The sequence below is a fragment of the Crinia signifera genome, chromosome 6 (assembly GCF_055691185.1).
Source record: "Crinia signifera chromosome 6, ASM5569118v1, whole genome shotgun sequence".
In the NCBI taxonomy this organism is placed as follows: Eukaryota; Metazoa; Chordata; class Amphibia; order Anura; family Myobatrachidae; genus Crinia; species Crinia signifera.
Window position 1 is genome coordinate 254,902,643 of NC_139222.1, and position 20,478 is coordinate 254,923,120.

The following is a 20,478-nucleotide window of genomic DNA, read 5'->3' on the forward strand; positions in this document are numbered from 1 at the left end:
TGGGAGCACCACCAACCAAACACCACACCACATTTGTTTTTTAGTGGTAACTATGTTGGTTCTGTTAGATTTTGTACGTGATTACTAATTCAATTTCATTTACCAGTGCCACTCCCGACCCATATTGTAAGCTTACACTGTTTGCATGCACAGAGTGTCAGTTTCCCCTGAGGGTTCTTTCAAAAAATAAAAAAAAATGCCTCCAAAATGCTGGCGCTAAAACTAGCAGGGAGAGTGGGTATCGCTACCCCATAAGGATTTCATTTGGCTGGGATAATATTTATTAAAGATTAAAATAACAGCTGCTAAATAATGTTCATAATTATCCTAGTGCCGTGATAATTCATACTTAGGCGGGGCTTAAAGCGGTCATGCTGAGGTGGGGCAACTTAATTCTCTAAGCCATCTAAATACCCCACTACCCTACCCCCATTAGGCAGAGACAGGGCCAGTGGCAGGCTTTTGGGCATTCCCTGCAAACTACTTTTCTGTGAGAATTACTGTGAAGGGCCAATGTGGAGGTTAAAATGTTCCACCTAACCATTAATACTAGTTCCACCCCGTTCCCCCTCAATTTAACCTCTGTACTTAGGACCATTACGGGTACATTTACTATAGCTTCTAAAAGTGTATAATAGGGATGTTGTCCATAGCAACCGATCAGATTTTGTCTTTAAACTTCTAGGATGCAATAGAGAAATGATAGACAGATTCTGATTGGTTGCTATGGGTAACATCCCCATTTATTGACTTTTAAAAGCTTTAGTAAATTGACCCTTGTTGGATAAATTTACTAAGATGGGAGGTCTATTTAAGATCAGGTGTTTCCCATAGCACCAATCAGAGTCTATCTATTATCGTCTAAAAGTTTCTAAATAAATAAGAAGTAGAATCTGACCCGTTGCTATGGGCAACATCCCATCCCGTTACCGACAGATTTGAAGGCTGTCAGATCCGAGTCGGATCTGTTTTGTCAGAAAAGGCTGCAGATTGTTGAATTCATGGCCGTTTTCTGACAATTCATGGCCGTTTCCCGACAATACGTGGCCGTTTCCGAGAATATGTAGACTTTCCAACACTCGATAGACGGTACATTGAATGCCGACTGTCGATGTACTATTGGAAGCCATAGATAACAGTCGGGATTCCGACTGTCAGGACGTCCCAGGATTGACTACCTCCGTTAGTCTGTAAATGAAGTACACCACTCATCCCAGCCTCCCGCGCCCATATTAGTTAATATTAATTATGGATTTTTGGAGACATCTCAGACATCAGTGTCTTGTGTAACTCCATTGAGAATATTATGCATTTTACCAGACTATACTTTATATAATATATTCTTACTTTATTGGTGTTAGTTATGTATCACTATTTCTTTCGTTCTTGTTGTTCCTATTGCCAAAAACGTATGATTGCTTACCTGAGGGACACAAGAGAGATGTCTGTATCTTTTCCTCTAAAATCCCCGAAGGCTGATGAAAACACAAAAAGGAGGTCAGATTAATACAGAAATACTGGCAGTCTAGTGGCAGATTCTTCCTAAATCTGCAAAACCCCCCTAGAAAATTTTCAAAGCACCCCTATAAGAGTGCAGTTCCCAGTCTGTGAATTAGCAGTGACCGCACACTGGAAGTGATCTCTGCTGATCACACACCGGATAGGCAGTCCCAGGAGGAGGTGGCTTCTCCCCCGGCATCATCAGTCCACACTGCTATTAGCAGAGAATGCTTTAAGTAGGAAGCAACTGCCCTGGTAATTTGTCAGCCCTACCAGGCTTCTAGTGGTGAAGATACTGCAGGCTCTAGAAGCAGGAGGATGAAGGAGGCAATGGGAACTAGTGTTAGTCCTCCACAATTGATGGTTCGCAATCACTGATGGTCGTCTTATGGAGATGGCAAGTGTTTTTACCATCAGTGAGAAGCCACCCATGGTAAACATCAATAGCTAAACCTCAATGTTGAGTATCGGCCTTGCTATGGCACCATATATACTTGCACATGGACAAACCATCCATGGATCACCATCATTGGTTTACTGCCAATGATGACACCTGTCTGTGATCCAGGTAACCCCCAATGAGTGTGTTGCAAGGCCATGCAACAAGCTAATAGGCAAACAGAGTAAAATCAGCACCAGGACCAGTGGTGGTTTTTACCTATGGGCTGCAGCCCCCCCCCCCCCCACCCCAGGTAAAATCCGCCACTGTAGTGAAGCCAGATGCAGTCTGTGAGACTGCACTGGCTTCACTGTGACTGGCAGTGACTTCCTATTGGAAGTCCGACCTGCCAGTCGCTCAAGGTAGTCCTATTGGGAGGTATTCCCTCCCTATGGGATGCCTCTCTATGCACAGCTGCGGGGCAGCCTCTAAAAATGGGTTCTGTCCTCCCTGAAAATGGTTTCTGTCCTTCCTGAGCTCGCCTTGGGACACCTGCATTACGGTTTGACAAGTGTACCGCCCCAGTCAAACTCCCCACCACTGACCAGGACATAAGATGTGACAGCTTACCTTTACTAAGATGGTTTTCTCAACATGGTCTTCTTTGTGATCCTTTCCCAGCTTGTGGATCTTATCTGTGCATCCCCCATCGAGCTGGAGAGAGGCGCTGCTAACACGAACCTTTAAGTCTCCTTTAAAGAAAAGACAGTTAGGCGTTCAAATAAATGTACATATTGTAAACATTTGGGCAGATGTACTAACCCCCCCCTTTTGCGCTTCTGACATAATGTCCCGCTTCTCCTGCATAACGAGGAGAAGCGGGCACTCGTAACTGGGGAGATGTATTAACATCCCCCATGCCAATAAGGAGAGCCGTTATCCCCAGCGTTAACGGCTCTCCTTATCGTCTCCCTCGCCGCCCCGCACATGCGCACTCGCCGTCGCCCCCCCTGCCCGGCTTACTGGGCATGCGCGAGATCTCGCTAAAACCGCGAGATCTCCAGCGCAGCCCAAGCCAGACGCAGGGCTAGCGTTGTCCCCATAGTGGGGGATAGGACAACGCTAGCCCTGAGCTGGCGAAGCGGCCGGGGCGAATTAACGCCTTGAAGGCTGTTAATACATCGCCCCGGCCGCTAATCCCTGGGAGGGATTGCAGGGACAGCCCCGCTGAGCGTAACTCGGCGGGCTGTCACTAGCGCACGTTAGGTGCGCTAGTAATACATTAGGGATAGACGTAATCCCCCCCAGTTAACCAGCGTTAAGTGCATTTTTGCACTTAACGCTGGTTGATACATCTGCCCCAAAGGATCTAATTCTAACCTAACGTCATAGTTGTCAGACATTGTAGTGGGTTACTAACCCCAGCTGCAATGTCCAGTGGAAAGGTTCCGACCCAACTCCTGCTACTAGCTGCTGTTACATGCTCTCTTAGTTGGCTATAATATATATATATATATATATATATATATATATATATATATATATATATATATATCAAAGTATTGTACACAGCAATTAGAAATAATATTGAGGTTTGTATCATGCAGTAAATGGCTGCCCTGACTCACCTGGTTTGGACGCAGTTAAATTCCAAGTAAACATGGTTGACTGATCGTCACAGATGCATTTAGATTGCTCCTTGTTCTTGGGAGCAATACTGTCCCCCAAGTCAGGCAGAGAGGCAAACACCTGTTCCATGACACAAGAGAGGGGTATGTGACTTGTACGCTACATATTTTAGGCAATAACAGAAACGTGATAAACTACTGTATGCTACAAAATGAATCTATTTCAGGCTTTTAGTTTACCTTTAGAATAACATACAGTAAATAGGATTTTTTTATGTCATTATTATAGAGTGGGAGGTCTGTGGGCATTATGCAGAGCTGGTAATGTGCCCGTCAAAATGCGCGCGCACATCACAGAGGGCATATGACCGGCAGGTCACTAGCTGCGTGGCCTGGCCGCGAAGCCAGGTGCACAGCCGACAAGTTGCAGCAGCTGCGTGTGAGGTCACGCAGCTTCCGTGGGCCCCCCCCCGGAGTAGCCCGGAAATGTTTTCTGGGCCGCTCCCATAAAACGCTATGTTCCTCTCATGGCAACACTGTTCTCACCAAATCTCTCACTTTCTGAATCTCTCATCCCATTACATTTCACCCTTATTCTTGTCCTGATCATGGCACGACAAGCAGATGCTGCTAATGACATCTAGTACACAACAGCCAGACAAAAGTAGTTGTCCTAGCACATTGCAGGGGTTAAAATATGATTTTTTGTCTCCTAATGAAAAGGTTCTTCAATGCTAAATTAATCAACAAGTTGGATGCTCCGATCATAACACTCCTTAAATGTAGAGGTTCCCAACCACATTCCTCAAGGTACACAAACAGTCCAGGTTTTGATAGCCATTAGTACGTCAGTTATTAAGCACAGATATCGATAAAATCTGGACCGTAGGGTGACGTGACTCAAGGCTTGAGAACCGAGGTTGGGAAACACTGCTTCAGTGCCTACTGTATTGTTCTCAATTGGGCAGATGTATTTCTTGAGGCTTAATATGTCCCATTACTCTACATGTGGTTGTTAACCAAGTGTTGTTTTCTCTTTTATGTATGTTTCCCAGTGTTGGCTTCATGCTATTATGTATCTATACTTTTTTGCTCCATTATTAAAAATATCAAAAAATGTAAATATATATGCAAAATATTGAAAGCGTAAAATAAAGCCCGGACAAGTGAAAACAAAAGAGATGAAAAAACATCCAGTATGTATTATCATTATGCCTCAATGTGACTCAGGGTGGCCAGTGTTTTTATGCTGACATTGCCAGTAAAGCTGCAACTATTGGCCTCGGCACTAGGGTAACCATCTAGTCTGGGAATGCCACCCATCCACACTTTGGATGCCGGACATAATTACCGGACTGACCGGAGTAATCAGAAAATGGGAATGCCGCGATCCATTTTCTGGAACGCTGGTTGATGTCCCACTTTTCCTTCCCCGTAACAGACAGAGAATGCAAAGAACTCAAAACATAGGACATTTTTGTAAAATTTGGCATTAAATTAATTAAATTTTACTCCCCACAGCTATAGGGGGGTATTCAATATTTAAAGGTTTCCGACAGTCAGAATCACGGCCAGTTTGAAGTCAATTTGAACGTCAATATTTAATGTTCCTACAGTCGGAGTCCACGTGTATTTGGTTGAAAACGGCCACAGATTCAACAATTCAGCATCCATTCAGATTCAACTTTTTAGAAAGTCGAATCTGACAGGCTCAATGTGGTCAGAAACGGTCGCATAGTGTAGATGTATCCTGATATTTCTTACTGTACCCCCCATGTACCCCCATAGCCTGTACAGTGCATGAAATCGCCAATTTTGTACAACACTAATGGCCTGATCCAACTGCATGAACTATATATATATATATATATATATATATATATATATATATATATATATATATATATATATATATATATATATATAGCCAGGGAGTTCAGCACTCACATCCAAAAGTGTTGAAGAGATAGGGGTGCACAACAAGGGTCATCCAAGCCAGATGGCCAAATAATAAATGCAGGTGCTTAATGATAAGTGGAGGCACTCACCAAATGCAGAAGTGTCAGTCACTTTTATTCAGTGGTCATATCATAAGTCGACGTTTCGACCCGTATAGGGCCTTTGTCAAGACAGAGCTGATAAGATCCAAGGGTATACCAAGAGAGAGGCAGTAATACTGACACACATGGCAAAGCATCTATATATACACACTTCCTCCCCTCATTAGTGCTGCAGCACATCAGCTGTACACAAAACATGCTGATAGGTCAATAGCAGTAATCACTTAATTAAGCTACTGGGCAATAGGTAAAACAGTACAAAAGGAACTTTACAGTATTAGAGAAATAGTAGTAACGTAGGTACTTACTAAAGACGTTATATCAATAGCGTTGCTGGTAGAAAAAAGCTAGTGAGGAGCACAACAGTGCGCCTCCGAACCCGGAAGTGCACGTGCGTGTCACCTCACATAGTGGTGACACGCAAACCAGGCAGCGTGGCTAATGGAGTCACAAAGTGTTGAAAAAAACGTCAGAGCGACGCGCCAATGCGCGTCACACGCAGATGCCTGTTGCTGGAGAAGCAACTAGTAACCAGGCTGCACCTCCGATAACGGAAGTGCGCGTGCGTTCCAAAGAGATGAAGTGGAACGCACAGGGGCTATGTGCTCAAACGCCCATAATAGCTAACAAAACGATGGCTTGAGAGGAGTACCAATAAAAAATTCGAACAAAATAGCATGCAGCATTAGGAGGGGAGGAGTCTGTAAAATGCATTTTAAGATAAAAAACGTATATAGTGAAAACGTATAACAAAACACCAATAACAAACATAAAACATATAATAGATAAAGACATGAGACAACAATAAAATTTAGACAACAATAGGTGACCAATGGGACAAAGTCCCAAAGTCATTGCTAACACCAGTGGCGATAGAAAAAATCCCGGTAGTATATGTGCCAAGAAAGAGAAAAATTTATAATTAGTGTTTTTTAACACTATGTCTGGTAGGAGCTTTATTGTAAAAATATGCCAAGGTGGTTATATTCATTTAACCCTTTCGGGTCAATGGTGTTTAGTCGTGCTATCCACCTTGCTTCCAGTTTCTTGAGTTTTAGTTCTCTGTTCCCACCACGTGGGTCCTTTGGGACATGATCGATGAGCATGCACCGTAGAGTGGATATTTGATGGCCCAATTTTAGGAAGTGCCTAGCCACCGGTTTGTCGGAACTACCTGTGGCATAGGCTGCACGTATGGATGTACGGTGATTGGCCATACGTTCCTTAAAACATCGGGTTGTCAACCCCGTGTAATACAACCCGCATGGGCACATCAAAATATAAATAACAAAGTCCATGCTACATAAGAGTTTTTTCTTTATCTTGATCTTCTCGCCACTGTGTGGGTGAGGGAAAGTCGCCCCAGCGATCATTGAATGGCAAGTGGTACAGGACGTGCACCTGAAGCATCCAGGTTTGCCACCTGATAGCCAAGTAGTGGCTTTTGGTGAGGGATGCATGGTTGGTCGCATCAATAGTTGGCGAATATTGGGACCTCGCCGATAGGCACTCATAGGTGGTATCCTTGTATCCAACTTGAGAGCAGGATCGGTGCCTACAATCGGCCAGAACTTTTTATAGATGACTTTACTCTGTCCAGATGCATGGTCATACGTGCTGACATGGACCAATCTGTTGGCGGCTTTATTCGTTTTGGTCTGTATATTGTTACGGAACTTTGTCCGTGCTTTTCTCAGACATCGGTTAATGACCACTGGTGAGTACCCCCTGTCCAAGAAGCGTGCCCGCATCTCATCAAGCTGTAACTCAGTGTTTTCAGTATTGGAATTAATTCTTAGTACCCTAAGAAATTGCGATATGGGCAGGCTCTCTTTCAATGAAGTAGGATGTTGACTGCTGGGGTGTAAAAACGTATTTCGGTCAGTGTCCTTTCTGTATAACGTTGACCCAAGGCCTGAACCATCTTTGAACAGTCTCACATCTAGAAACTCAATTGTAGCAAACTGGATATTAGAGGTAAATTTAACTGGCTCCTCAAGATTATTAAGGTATTCAATCATCAAATTGAAATCATTCTCAGTGCCAGACCATAAAATAAAAACATCGTCAATGTATCGGTAGTAGCGGAGTATCTAATGACCAAACATGGGGTAAATGTAGTTTTGTTCATACGCAGCCATGTACATGTTAGCGTATGATGGCGCTATATTTGAACCCATGGCGGTTCCATTTTTTTGCTCATAAAACTCCGCCCCATACATGAAGTAATTTTTTGTGAGTATTAGATCTACCAGACCAAGTAAAAATTCAATGGGTGGCTGTTTGTGGCCACTCGCAACAAGACAATCCCTTATAAGAAGACCTGGTCGTTCCTCACTGTTGATCACCCTGTGATCCCTATTATCTACACTCTTCCTAAGATCCACAAGCGGCTGGAGGAACCCCCGGGGCGGCCCATTATTTCTGCAATGGGTTCACTCCTCCAGACGCTTGCGGTCTATGTTGATCAGTTCCTCCAACCGCTTGTCCAAAGTGTTAGTAGTTACTTGAAAGATACGGGTGACTTTCTGGCCAAAATTGGTGAGATTGATGTACTTCCTGCCGGTGTGTGGTTGTGCACTATGGATGTACAATCACTATACACCATAATCCCACACCGGCAGGGCATTGATTCCTTAAGGGATTGTCTTGTTGCGAGTAGCCACAAACAGCCACCCATTGAATTTTTACTTGGTCTGGTAGATCTAATACTCACAAAAAATTACTTCATGTATGGGGCGGAGTTTTATGAGCAAAAAAATGGAACCGCCATGGGTTCAAATATAGCACCATCATACGCTAACATGTACATGGCTGCGTATGAACAAAACAACATTTACCCCATGTTTGGTCATCAGATACTCCGCTACTACCGATACATTGACGATGTTTTTATTTTATGGTCTGGCACTGAGAATGATTTCAATTTGATGATTGAATACCTTTATAATCTTGAGGAGCCAGTTAAATTTACCTCTAATATCCAGTTTGCTACAATTGAGTTTCTAGATGTGAGACTGTTCAAAGATGGTTCAGGCCTTGGGTCAACGTTATACAGAAAGGACACTGACCGAAATACGTTTTTACACCCCAGCAGTCAACATCCTACTTCATTGAAAGAGAGCCTGCCCATATCGCAATTTCTTAGGGTACTGAGAATTAATTCCAATACTGAAAACACTGAGTTACAGCTTGATGAGATGCGGGCACGCTTCTTGGACAGGGGGTACTCACCAGTGGTCATTAACCGATGTCTGAGAAAAGCACGGACAAAGTTCCGTAACAATATACAGACCAAAACGAATAAAGCCGCCAACAGATTGGTCCATGTCAGCACGTATGACCATGCATCTGGACAGAGTAAAGTCATCTTTAAAAAGTTCTGGCCGATTGTAGGCACTGATCCTGCTCTCAAGTTGGATACAAGGATACCACCTATGAGTGCCTATCGGCGAGGTCCCAATATTCGCCAACTATTGATGCGACCAACCATGCATCCCTCACCAAAAGCCACTACTTGGCTATCAGGTGGCAAACCTGGATGCTTCAGGTGCACGTCCTGTACCACTTGCCATTCAATGATCGCTGGGGCGACTTTCCCTCACCCACACAGTGGAGAGAAGATCAAGATAAAGAAAAAACTCTTATGTAGCATGGACTTTGTTATTTATATTTTGATGTGCCCATGCGGGTTGTATTACACGGGGTTGACAACCCGATGTTTTAAGGAACATATGGCCAATCACCGTACATCGATACGTGCACCCTATGCCACAGGTAGTTCCGACAAACCGGTGGCTAGGCACTTCCTAAAATTGGGCCATCAAATATCCACTCTACGGTGCATGCTCATCGATCATGTCCCAAAGGACCCACGTGGTGGGAACAGAGAACTAAAACTCAAGAAACTGGAAGCAAGGTGGATAGCACGACTAAACACCAGTGACCCGAAAGGGTTAAATGAATATAACCACCTTGGCATATTTTTACAATAAAGCTCCTACCAGACATAGTGTTAAAAAACACTAATTATAAATTTTTCTCTTTCTTGGCACATATACTACCGGGATTTTTTCTATCGCCACTGGTGTTAGCAATGACTATGGGACTTTGTCCCATTGGTCACCTATTGTCGTCTAAATTTTATTGTTGTCTCATGTCTTTATCTATTATATGTTTTATGTTTGTTATTGGTGTTTTGTTATACATGTTTTCACTATATACGTTTTTTATCTTAAAATGCATTTTACAGACTCCTCCCCTCCTAATGCTGCATGCTATTTTGTTCGAATTTTTTATTGGTACTGCTCTCAAGCCATCGTTTTGTTAGCTATTATGGGCGTTTGAGCACATAGCCCCTGTGCGTTCCACTTCATCTCTTTGGAACGCACGCGCACTTCCGTTATCGGAGGTGCAGCCTGGTTACTAGTTGCTTCTCTAGAAACAGGCATCTGCGTGTGACGCGCATTGGCGCGTCGCTCTGACTTTTTTTCAACACTTTGTGACTCCATTAGCCACGCTGCCTGGTTTGCGTGTCACCACTATGTGAGGTGACACGCACGCGCACTTCCGGGTTCGGAGGCGCACTGTTGTGCTCCTCACTAGCTTTTTTCTACCAGCAACGCTATTGATATAACGTCTTTAGTAAGTACCTACGTTACTACTATTTCTCAAATACTGTAAAGTTCCTTTTGTACTGTTTTACCTATTGCCCAGTAGCTTAATTAAGTGATTACTGCTATTGACCTATCAGCATGTTTTGTGTACAGCTGATGTGCTGCAGCACTAATGAGGGGAGGAAGTGTGTATATATAGATGCTTTGCCATGTGTGTCAGTATTACTGCCTCTCTCTTGGTATACCCATGGATCTTATCTGCTCTGTCTTGACAAAGGCCCTATACGGGTCGAAACGTCGACTTATGATATGACCACTGAATAAAAGTGACTGACTCTTCTGCATTTGGTGAGTGCCTCCGCTTTTCATTAAGCACCTGCATTTATATATATATATATATATATATATATATATATATATATATATATATATATGAGAAACACTTTATTTGCCAAACTTGTGTACTGTTTAAAATATCTGATTATGGGTATCTTCTCCACCAGAATACTATGGGCTGATGTTACGGTTTTCATACATACCATCATGCAGTCTTTTACGTAGTTAAAGGCTAAAGCTGTGACACTGAATTTCTCTCCTTGTACTACAGAGTATGGTAAAATCAGATCAATGTAGTAAGGTTGGAAGCTGGTGAGCACTACGTCAGAGCTCATTCCAAGTCCAGAGTTCCCCAGGCAGAAGGCATCAGTCATCCAGTTGGTGATACTATCGGGAGTCGTCACGTTTATCGCTGTGCGTCCCTGTGGACTGCAAGAACAGTATACTAACGCCAAAAATCCATGATGCACAGTTGTGATGAAATTAGGGTACCAATGGAATAGTATAGCTTCTTTTTTTTTTTTTTTTAAATATATTTATTCAGGTTTGCATTTGTCACAACTGAGAGATTTTTACATCAAACTGGACTGTTTTGCATAGACAATGTATACATTTGAATGAGCTGGTAATGTTTACATTTAAGGCAGGTTCCATTACAGACACTCACATTGCTTCTTGTTGAGTTTGGATTTTTCTAGTCTTGCAACAGATATTTGGACTCATGCAACCTTCATTTTTATATTATCTAAACTTGTGGTATATAAATATAATCTGTAACATACGAATTTTCAGAACATCAATAAATGGGAGAGAGGGGGGGGGGGGAAGCTAGGGGGGGGGGGGTATATTGCGACGATAATTTTTGTTTGATTTTGTGTTCCTTAGTTATTCGGAGGGTAAAGAGAAGAGTATTTCGCTGGGTTATACGTAGAAACTATCTATATGTGTTTCGAAAAGTTTGCATATTTTATCTTTCAAATCAGGGTCCCGACTATGTATGAATGGGCCCCAGATTTTATAGAAGCGGGAGATCGGAGCATCGAAGTGCCTTAGTGTGTCATATCTATCATAGTACATATATTTCAACATCAATGTTTCTACTTTGTTTATGTTGGGTATGTGGTGAGAGATCCACGAGTTTAATATAACTTTTTTCGCAATAGTAACGGTAAGTGTTAAAATCGGGACCAGGTGGTTTGATCCAGGTGGGAGTGTCCAGGGTTCAAAATTAGCAAACAGTAATGGGAGAGGGTCTAAACATACCTTTAGTTTGAAGTTGCAGTTGATGTAGTAAACAAGCTTGAACCAGAATTTTCTTATATGCCTGCAGGTCCACAAGTTATGTATGAAGGAGGCCGTATGGAACCGACATTTTGGACACATACCTGTTTCCTCCTCTACAAAGAAGCTTCTACGGTGTTGTGATGTGTATGCCCTATGAAGTACTTTGATGTGTACTTCCTGTAAAATGGAGGATTTGAGGATGCGTAAAGTGTTGTGATGGTATTTGTGAAGTGAGTTGTTGTCAGTCAATAAAGGAAAATCATTCATCCATCTAGATGTGATTTGTTTCCAGTTCTTTTCTGCTGGGAGGCTAGCAAGTATCTTATATATATGTTTGGTTTTGAAAGATGCTGACTGTAAGGAGGCTATGTGTTTCATTAGTGTTAGTGTGGCTGGTGTGTATGGGGTGAGCGGGGGTAGTGAGTTTGCAAAGTGTCGTATCTGGAAGAGTGGGAAAAAACTATTGTTGGGCAGATTAAATTTGGATTGGAGTTCTGCAGTGGAGTATAATCTGCCTCCCGGGTCAAAGACCTGGGAAACAATCTTTAGTCCTTTGTTTCGGAGTCTAAGGAGGATGGAACTATCAATTCCAGGGGTAAACATTGGGTTTCCCCATATTGGTAACCAAGGGGAGACTTCGGGGTCGCGACCCAGGTCCTTTGAGGCAGACCACCATGCTGTGTGTGTGTCAGCGAATAATCTGTTGTGTAGGATGTGGGGCGGGATATGTTTACGGGGTGTATGCAAGAGGGCTCCTGGGGAATATGGGGCAAACATTGCGCAATCTATCTCATATTCTGAATAGTTACTGAGTTCAGCTAGCCAGCCCAAAGCGAAGCGGCATAGCAAGGCTTTAGAATATTGTTTTAAATCTGGGATGCCCAGTCCCCCCAGGGGCTTGGGTATCTGAAGTTTAGCCAGTGCAATTTTGGATTTTTTTGAGTTCCAGAGGAATTTTACGATGTGGGAGTTTAGGAGTTGTATGTCTTTGTTGGATATACGTAGCGGAAGCATTTGTATCATATATAGCAGTCTGGGTAACAGCATAGATTTTATGACCTCGGCTCTACCTAGTAAAGATAGCGGGAGATCTTTCCAAGTTTCCATAGATTTAAATATAGAGGTGAGTAGGGGATCATAATTTGATGAGTATACTTTGGACATTTTTGTTGGGATTTGGATGCCTAGATATTTGATCTTTACATGTTGGAGTTTGATTTTTTGGAGGTCCAATCTGCCTGGGAAGAGGGGTGGGGGGCCTTTTAGGGTCATTAGTTCTGATTTGTTCATATTAATTTTGTATCCAGAAAAGGAGCTAAATTGGTCAATTATTTTGAAGGCTTCTGGGAGGGAGTGTTCAGGTGCGGTAAGGAAGAGCAGCATATCATCTGCAAATAAAGAGACCCTAAGGTCTACTTTTCCTATCTGAATGCCTTGGAAGGTAGGGGATTGGCGAAGAGCTATGGCTAGGGGTTGAAGGGCTAGGGCAAATAATAAGGGTGAGAGGGGGCATCCCTGTCTGGTTCCTCGAAGTATGGGGAAAGGTTCTGATAGAGTACCGTTGCATTGAATTCTGGATGCTGAGCCAGCGTAGAGTGTGTTTAAAAGCTTGATGAATGTTTCTGGGAAGGAAAATTTTCGCAATACTGAGTATAGGTGATCCCAGTGGACCATGTCGAACGCCTTTTCCGCGTCTAGGGAGAGTATCGCCAGCGGGGCGCCCGACACGGCCAACTGGGATTGATGTAACACTGAGAGGACTCTGCGGATGTTAGTGACTGGGTTTCTTCCCATGACAAAACCCGTCTGATCTCCGTGTATAAGTGTTGGGAGTAGGATCTTCAGCCTCTCTGCGACAATCTTCGTTAATATCTTATAGTCTATATCGAGTAGGGATATTGGGCGGTAGGAGCCCGGGTCTGCTAAGTCGCACCCTGGTTTAGGGATCACTTTGATTGTGGCTGCATTGAAGAACGGCGGGGCAATGTCATTATGGAGTATGAAATTATAAGTCGCTGCAAGTGTAGGGGCTATATGGGGGGACAAGAGCTTATAATACTCTGATGTTAGGCCATCTGGGCCAGGTGCTTTCCCCGGTTTCAACCCTGCTATAGCGGTCTGGACCTCCTCTAGGGTAAAGTCTTTGGTAAGGGAAACGGCTGAATCTGGGGGAAGGTGGGGTGTGGTGATGTTATCCCAGAAGGCATTAGCTTGGGTGTTGTCAGATGTGGGTGTTGAATATAGGGATTTATAGTAACCATTTAAGGTTTCAGCTATTTGGGCATTAGATTTTGTTATTGTACCATCGGGGCGTTTTAAGGGGTGGATGGTGGTAGGGGCATGATGGCCCTTGAGGAGATTAGACATCAGTTTACCGGTTTTGTTACCGAATTTATAGAATTTTGCATTGGCTGCAAAGGTGTAGCAGGCTTCCGATTTAATAAAGAGGCCTTCAATGGTAGTTTTGGCAGTCCAGTAGTCTGCTCTATTCTGTGGGGTAGGGGATTGCTTATAATTTGTAAAGGCAGTAGTCAGGTTAGCTTGGGCCTGGGAGAATTCGTTAGCTGTGGATTTTCTCTGGTAGGAGGTGTGTGAGATTATTCTCCCTCTTATTGTGGCTTTAGAGGCCTGCCAAAATAGTGGTGGATTGGATAGGGCCGTGTCCCTATTATTTATAGAATATTCTTCCCATGCTTTTATGACGGTGGTGCGTAGGGACGTACTGAGATCAGTATCGGTTCAATTGTTGCTGAGATGATCTTGGGGAGTAAAGTGGTAGATGTTAATATGTAGTCTATTCTAGACATTTTTCCAGTGGCTGCTGATAGACATGTAAAGTCTCGTTCTGTGGGGTTGAAAAGTCGCCAGATATCGAGTAGGTGTAGTTTTTGAGCCATCGCTGGGATGCCTAGTTTAGGTAGGGGTCTGGTGTGATGTGATTGTTTATCTAGGATGGGGTGGGATATTAAATTTAAGTCTCCACAGAGGATTATGGGTTGGTGTAAGTAGGGTGTAAGCAGTTTAATTATCTCAAGGAAGAAAGGTTTTGAGTAGGTATTTGGGGCGTATACGTTGAGTATGAGGTATTGGTTTTGTGTTATTGTGACGCGGCATAGTGTATATCTGCCTGCAGTGTCTGTGTGTAGTGTTTCAGCGGTCATTGGTGTCTGCCTCTTACCTAGGATCACGACCCCTCGGGCCTTTGAGTTATAGGAGGCTGAGGATAGGACTTGCCACTGCAGGATCTGTAATTTTGCTGTTTCTGATGGAGTGAGATGGGTTTCCTGCAGGCATACGATATCTAACCGGAGCTTGTTCAAATACATCAAGATGCGCTTTCTTTTTTGGGGGGAGTTAATGCCCCCCACATTCCAACTACTGATAGCTAAGGAAGACATCATAAAATAGAATTGGCATTAGAATGTGGTACAGTTCTTGAAGTAGAGAATGGTTGGGGAGAGAAAAAACATTGCTAATGTGATAAGTCATCGCAAGGGTGGGGTGGGGGAAGGGAAGAAACATGGGGGAGGAAAACATAAACAACAAATACAACTTCCAAGTGAATAAGTGCAAATATGCACGCTTCTCTGAGCGTGTGTAACTTCAAACTGGAGGGTGGCTCCTAGGCCAGGAGAAGCCCAAACATTAACGGGTAAAACATTTTATATCAGGGCGCTCGCCACAAGCGCTAGGGTGGGAGGTGGGGTGTCAGGCGGGGGGAGGGGGGGAGGGGGTCCCGTGTCAATTCTCTCAGTGAGAGGAGTGGGGGGGGGGGGTTTAGTCATGCGGGAGAGGTGAGTCTGGCTGGTTTCCAAATGGAGCGTCGAGATGGGCGGCTTGGCTCTTGGAGTAGAAAGCTGGAGGTGGTAATGTTGCTCCAGAGTCCTGGTGTTGAAGGTAAGGTTTCAAAGCGTGCGTCTGAGTTCCGATGTTTCGAGATCGCCAGTTTTGCTTCTGGGGGGGGGGGGGGAGGGGTAAGGTTCAGCTGTAGTTAAGCAATCAGGTTCCAGTGGTTGGGAGGGGGGGGGAGGAGGAGGGGGGGGGGTGTAATCTGCAGCAGGTAAGTCGGGTTGGGACACGGTTGGGGCGTTCAATTGGGCGTCTTGTCTCGTGGGCGTAGAGGTCTGGTTGAGGTGATATGGCTCCGGGATAGCGGTGACATAGGTTAAGTTCCATTCTAGTCTCTGAGTTCAGATATTTCGGGGTCACCGTTCTAGCTTCAGGAGGGGGGGAGGGGGGAAGGGGGGGGGGTGTTGTTCAGTTGTAAATAGGTAGATCAGATTCTGGTGGATAGGGGAGGGGGTGTGTTTAGGGGTGTGTGTCAGGATTGAGAGGTCCAGGTGGTATCAATCTTCTGCCCAATCTGTGTTTTGGTGGATAGCGGCATCTGCTTCTTTAATATATGCTTCAGCATCATGATGGGAGGTGAAATCTTTGTGGGACATTCCCTGGAAGATACGAAGTTTGGCCGGATATGGCAAATTTGATGTTTTTCTGTATTAGCTGAGAGCATAGTGGGGCAAAGTCTCTCCGGGATTTGGACAATTCAGCTGAGAAGTCCTGGAATATGAGGATCTTGTTCCCCTGCCAGGTGATGTCACGTATTTTACGTGAGGCTGTCCAGATCAACTCCTTATGCAGGAAATTTAGGGTTTTAAAGATCACAGCTCGGGGTCTGGCCCCCTCTTGTGGCCTGAGTGTGCCTAGGCGATGGGCCCTCTCTATTATGAGATCGTTGCATCTGCCTGCTATTTGTAAAAGTTCAGGTAATGTCAGTCTGATGAAATCAAAGAGCTCCTGTCCTTTCATGGTTTCAGGGAGCCCTATAATTCTTAAGTTACATCTTCTTGAGCGATTCTCAAGATCTTGCACCTTATTATGCAGGTAGTTGATATCCTTATGGGCAGTGTGCAGTGCTTGCTTCATATCTGCTACATCAGCAAAGGTTGCTCCTACGGTTTGCTCAGTGATGAGGACTCTCTGCTGCAGGTTAGCAATTTGGCGATTTATATCTGCTGTTTGTTCTTTAAGCAGGGGTCCTATTGCAGCCCTTATGGCGGCGACCATGTCGCCATATGTGACTGGCGCGCTGGAGGGAGGCAGCGGCTGATCTGGGGGAGAGTACTCACTATTTGTGACCCAGTCCAGCGTGTGATGAGCAGCAGGCATCGATGATGCTTTGTGTTGGGGAGTTTGCTGCGGTGATTGTGGAGCCGCGCTGCGGGAAGAGGCGTCCGGCGCCATCTTGGATGCAGGGGTCCGGGGCTCTCTCTCCCTTCTCTGCTTGCTGGCGGTGCTTGGCATGGCGCTATAGTAGCGTTTCATGCAGCGCTGGGTTCCTGGTGGAGGTAGGGGGGTGGCGAGCGGTCTGTTGGGAGGCTATTGCGCCGTGATACGGTGTTTTGGGCAGCCTGGCAGCGGAGCTCTCCTCTCCTGCTACCGCTTCATACCAGGGCGGAACCGGAAGTCCTAGTATAGCTTCTTATTTGGTTCACTTGTTTAGCTATTGTGCAAGGTAATCATGTACAAATAGGTAATAAGGTATACATTATCCTTTAAATACAGTAAAATGATGCATTATTCACCACCCTCTTCAAATGAAACAGTAATAATAGAATTGCACTGATAACAGTCTAGCAACGGCCACTTCTTCATATTTGGGGCTGTTTGCGGTATCTCATTGGGTTAAAAACAAGAACACACTGAGACATTCTATGAGGGTATGGCTCATTAGGTCTACAAGAGAAAGGTCAACAAGCAATTGACACCATTAGGTTGACATGCAGCAAGGTCAACATGGGTCTAGGTCGACCGTTCATTAGGTCGACACAATCATTAGGTCAACCTGGGCAAGGTCGAAATGGGCTTTTTCACTGTTTTTGTCCCGAATTTTGACACAGTTGACATGGACACTGAAACGTAGCACCGCGTCCCCTCGCATGGCTCGCTGCCCTCGCCATGCTTTGGGCAAGATGCCTCGCTATGCTCACACACTATTTTATTCTCCCACCACGCCCTAGTAGGGCACGACATACCGCCTGTCGGCACATGTTGGCTCAAAAAAACAGTGAAAAACCCCATGTCGACCTTTTGACTTTCAACCTTGCCAATGTCAAACTAATGCTTGTGTTGACCTAATGACCTGTCGACCTAGACCAGTGGTTCCCAACCCTGGTCCTCAAGTACCCCCAACAGTGCACGTTTTGCAGGTCTCCACACAGAATCACAAGTGCTATAATTATTTCCACCTGTGGATCTTTTCAAATGTGAATGAATAATGAGTGCACCTGCCGGGTGACCTGGAAAACGTGCACTGTTGGGGGTACTTGAGGACCAGGGTTGGGAACCACTGACCTAGACCCATGTCGACATTGCTGCATGTTGACCTAATGGTGTCGACCCAATGCTTGTTGACCCAATGCTTGTCAACCTATGAAAGTAATTATTGGTTAATTGACTTCCCAGTGAAATAGCACCTTCACCAGTGTATGAAGATGATAAAGGTACTGTTGCATTGGAATAGCGGTGATTATATAACTACTTGCAAAGCTATTCTCAATTCATGCACAGTGGGAGTGGTCTGTTAGTCTTTTGCTATAGTAACAACCAGTGGCTGATCCAAAGGGGGGAGCTGCTGCACAGTTCAAAAGTCAATTATGGGAGCCACACCCACCGCCAGTGAGTCAGTTTGGAATGGCAGTTGGTGTGGTTCCCGTATTTGAATTTTTGAACTGTGCTGCAGCTCCGCCTCTGGAGCCACCACTGGTCAACGCTATGAATTTATGCTAATGGTAATACAAAACTCTTCTCTGGTCTATAGCCATGCATCTGTATGTGCAAGGACAGGTACATCCGCTATCAGCCTCTACAGATTTAATCATGCTCGTTGTATCTATAGAGCTGTAATTAGTCATGCCATTAAACTCGCACCAGCCTTATGGTAGGTGCAAATTATCCACCTGAGTATGGCCACCTGATCATTCCTGGCCGCTGATTATTAAATCCGGTCAACGTATTGGTAGTGCAGGCGGTTCAGGGAATCATGGGGGATCCTTTAGTTCCATGAACAGATGGAAAACATTGTTCCACTGTGTAACATTGCCAAGTCCATCCTAACTGTAGCAATGAATTTGCTACAGTACTCGTGGTATATCAGAAACACAAGGAAACATATATTCCACATTAATATACTGTACAAAGGGAATCTTACCCCACAGAAACAAGGTCATATAACCACGTATCTGGAAAAAACTTTCGTATTATAGGCTTCTTTGTGTTCTTCTTGTTCTTTGCTGAAGCTTTAGGGAATAAGCAGGACCGTAAGGAAAAACAAGAATGAAGAAAAAATGATACAATTAACAATTTGATATGAAGAAAAGTTAACAAAATATACAACATTAAAACAATGGAAACCATAGGTCATCATGGAAAATGTAAGAACACATGGAAATAAATATAAAATATAAAATACATGTAAAATAAAATAAACCGACAAGAAATATAAAAGTCAAATAAAAGACAAAGAGCTAAATAAACCAATACCCTTTAAAAATAGAAAACTAATATTGATAGTGATGTACATAACATAGGAAGACGATTAGGGCACACGATTACAAAAATACGCACAAGGTGAGGTGCCTGACTCCACAGTATTTTCGTTTTTCCTAGAAGTGCGTTTAGAGTAGTCAGGAAGAGAACATTGCACTGGCTTTCGTATCTTTGTGTTTGTAAAAACCTTCAGATTGCTCTCCTGTGGAAGAATTGAAGAAACACACATTAGGGCATACTGTTGGTATATGTATAATTGGTGTCACTCTCAGTGTATTCAAATAAATTAAGGTGTATTGATCTATTTACAGGTTTCTTATATAGCGCAGCATATTCCGTTGCACTTTACAACAGTGATTAAACAAACTGGGTACAAACAAACCGACATAGAGGTAGAATTTTTGCCAAATCTTTGAGAGCGATAGAGGACCTTATTCTGGTTGATTTGTTCCCCTGCGCTTTTGCGCAGGGGAGCGATATTTAACGACTGTGTATGCGCATAAGCATTTATGCACATGTGCAGCCGCTTTGTGTGAGTGGTCACAGCGAATTGATTATTCGCCGGCTGCTCGCATGCAGCAGTGCGGGTGGGGGGCATGGGGCGGCAGGCCGTGGTCTCACCCAGTGTTTCATGGAGATTTGCTGGTGATGCAGGTGCAGAGGGCGGGCAGCTGATGTCAGTGGATTTGAAAGGTACAGTACATGCAAAACTAAGACTCTTAGCGTATGCACATGCTGAGAAATGCACATGTGCATACGTGCATCCAGCACGGCTGCTGGACTCGCAACGCAACACCTCCAGGCTCTTTGTTGGAGGTGAATATTGCTTGTACATATGAAATATGAATGTGATAGTACGGATATAAATACCTTAAGCAAAGAGAAAACATCTCCTTCGTTTTGGTACCAAGCTGCTTCTTGTATCTCAGAATTGTCCTTCTCATTTCTCAGGCAAGGATATTTTTCAAAGTCCTCGATTGCAAAAGGAAAGCCTCGCTTGTTAACTTCAAACATCGATGAAAGGTATTCAATCTTTTGGGAGGAGACCCAAAGGAAGAACATTAGATACATCATTGTTTAAGAAGTCACATCAGGAAAATTGAAACCAATTCGCAACCTCCAAGCAA

At 44.0% G+C, this 20,478-nt stretch overlaps 1 protein-coding gene across 1 annotated transcript in view; it reads right to left on the bottom strand.

Annotated features, from left to right (window-relative positions):
* LOC146009235 (alpha-2-macroglobulin-like protein 1) overlaps window positions 1-20,478 on the bottom strand; it is a 159,522-nt gene that overhangs the window by 72,098 nt on the left and 66,946 nt on the right. The window contains exons 16-22 of the mRNA XM_083149396.1: window positions 20,222-20,383; window positions 19,430-19,553; window positions 19,014-19,101; window positions 10,723-10,948; window positions 3,508-3,628; window positions 2,510-2,631; window positions 1,424-1,475 (exon numbers count right to left, since the gene is read on the bottom strand). Coding sequence (XP_083005522.1) covers window positions 1,424-1,475; window positions 2,510-2,631; window positions 3,508-3,628; window positions 10,723-10,948; window positions 19,014-19,101; window positions 19,430-19,553; window positions 20,222-20,383 — 895 coding nt within the window. The remainder of the gene's footprint in view (window positions 1-1,423; window positions 1,476-2,509; window positions 2,632-3,507; window positions 3,629-10,722; window positions 10,949-19,013; window positions 19,102-19,429; window positions 19,554-20,221; window positions 20,384-20,478) is intronic.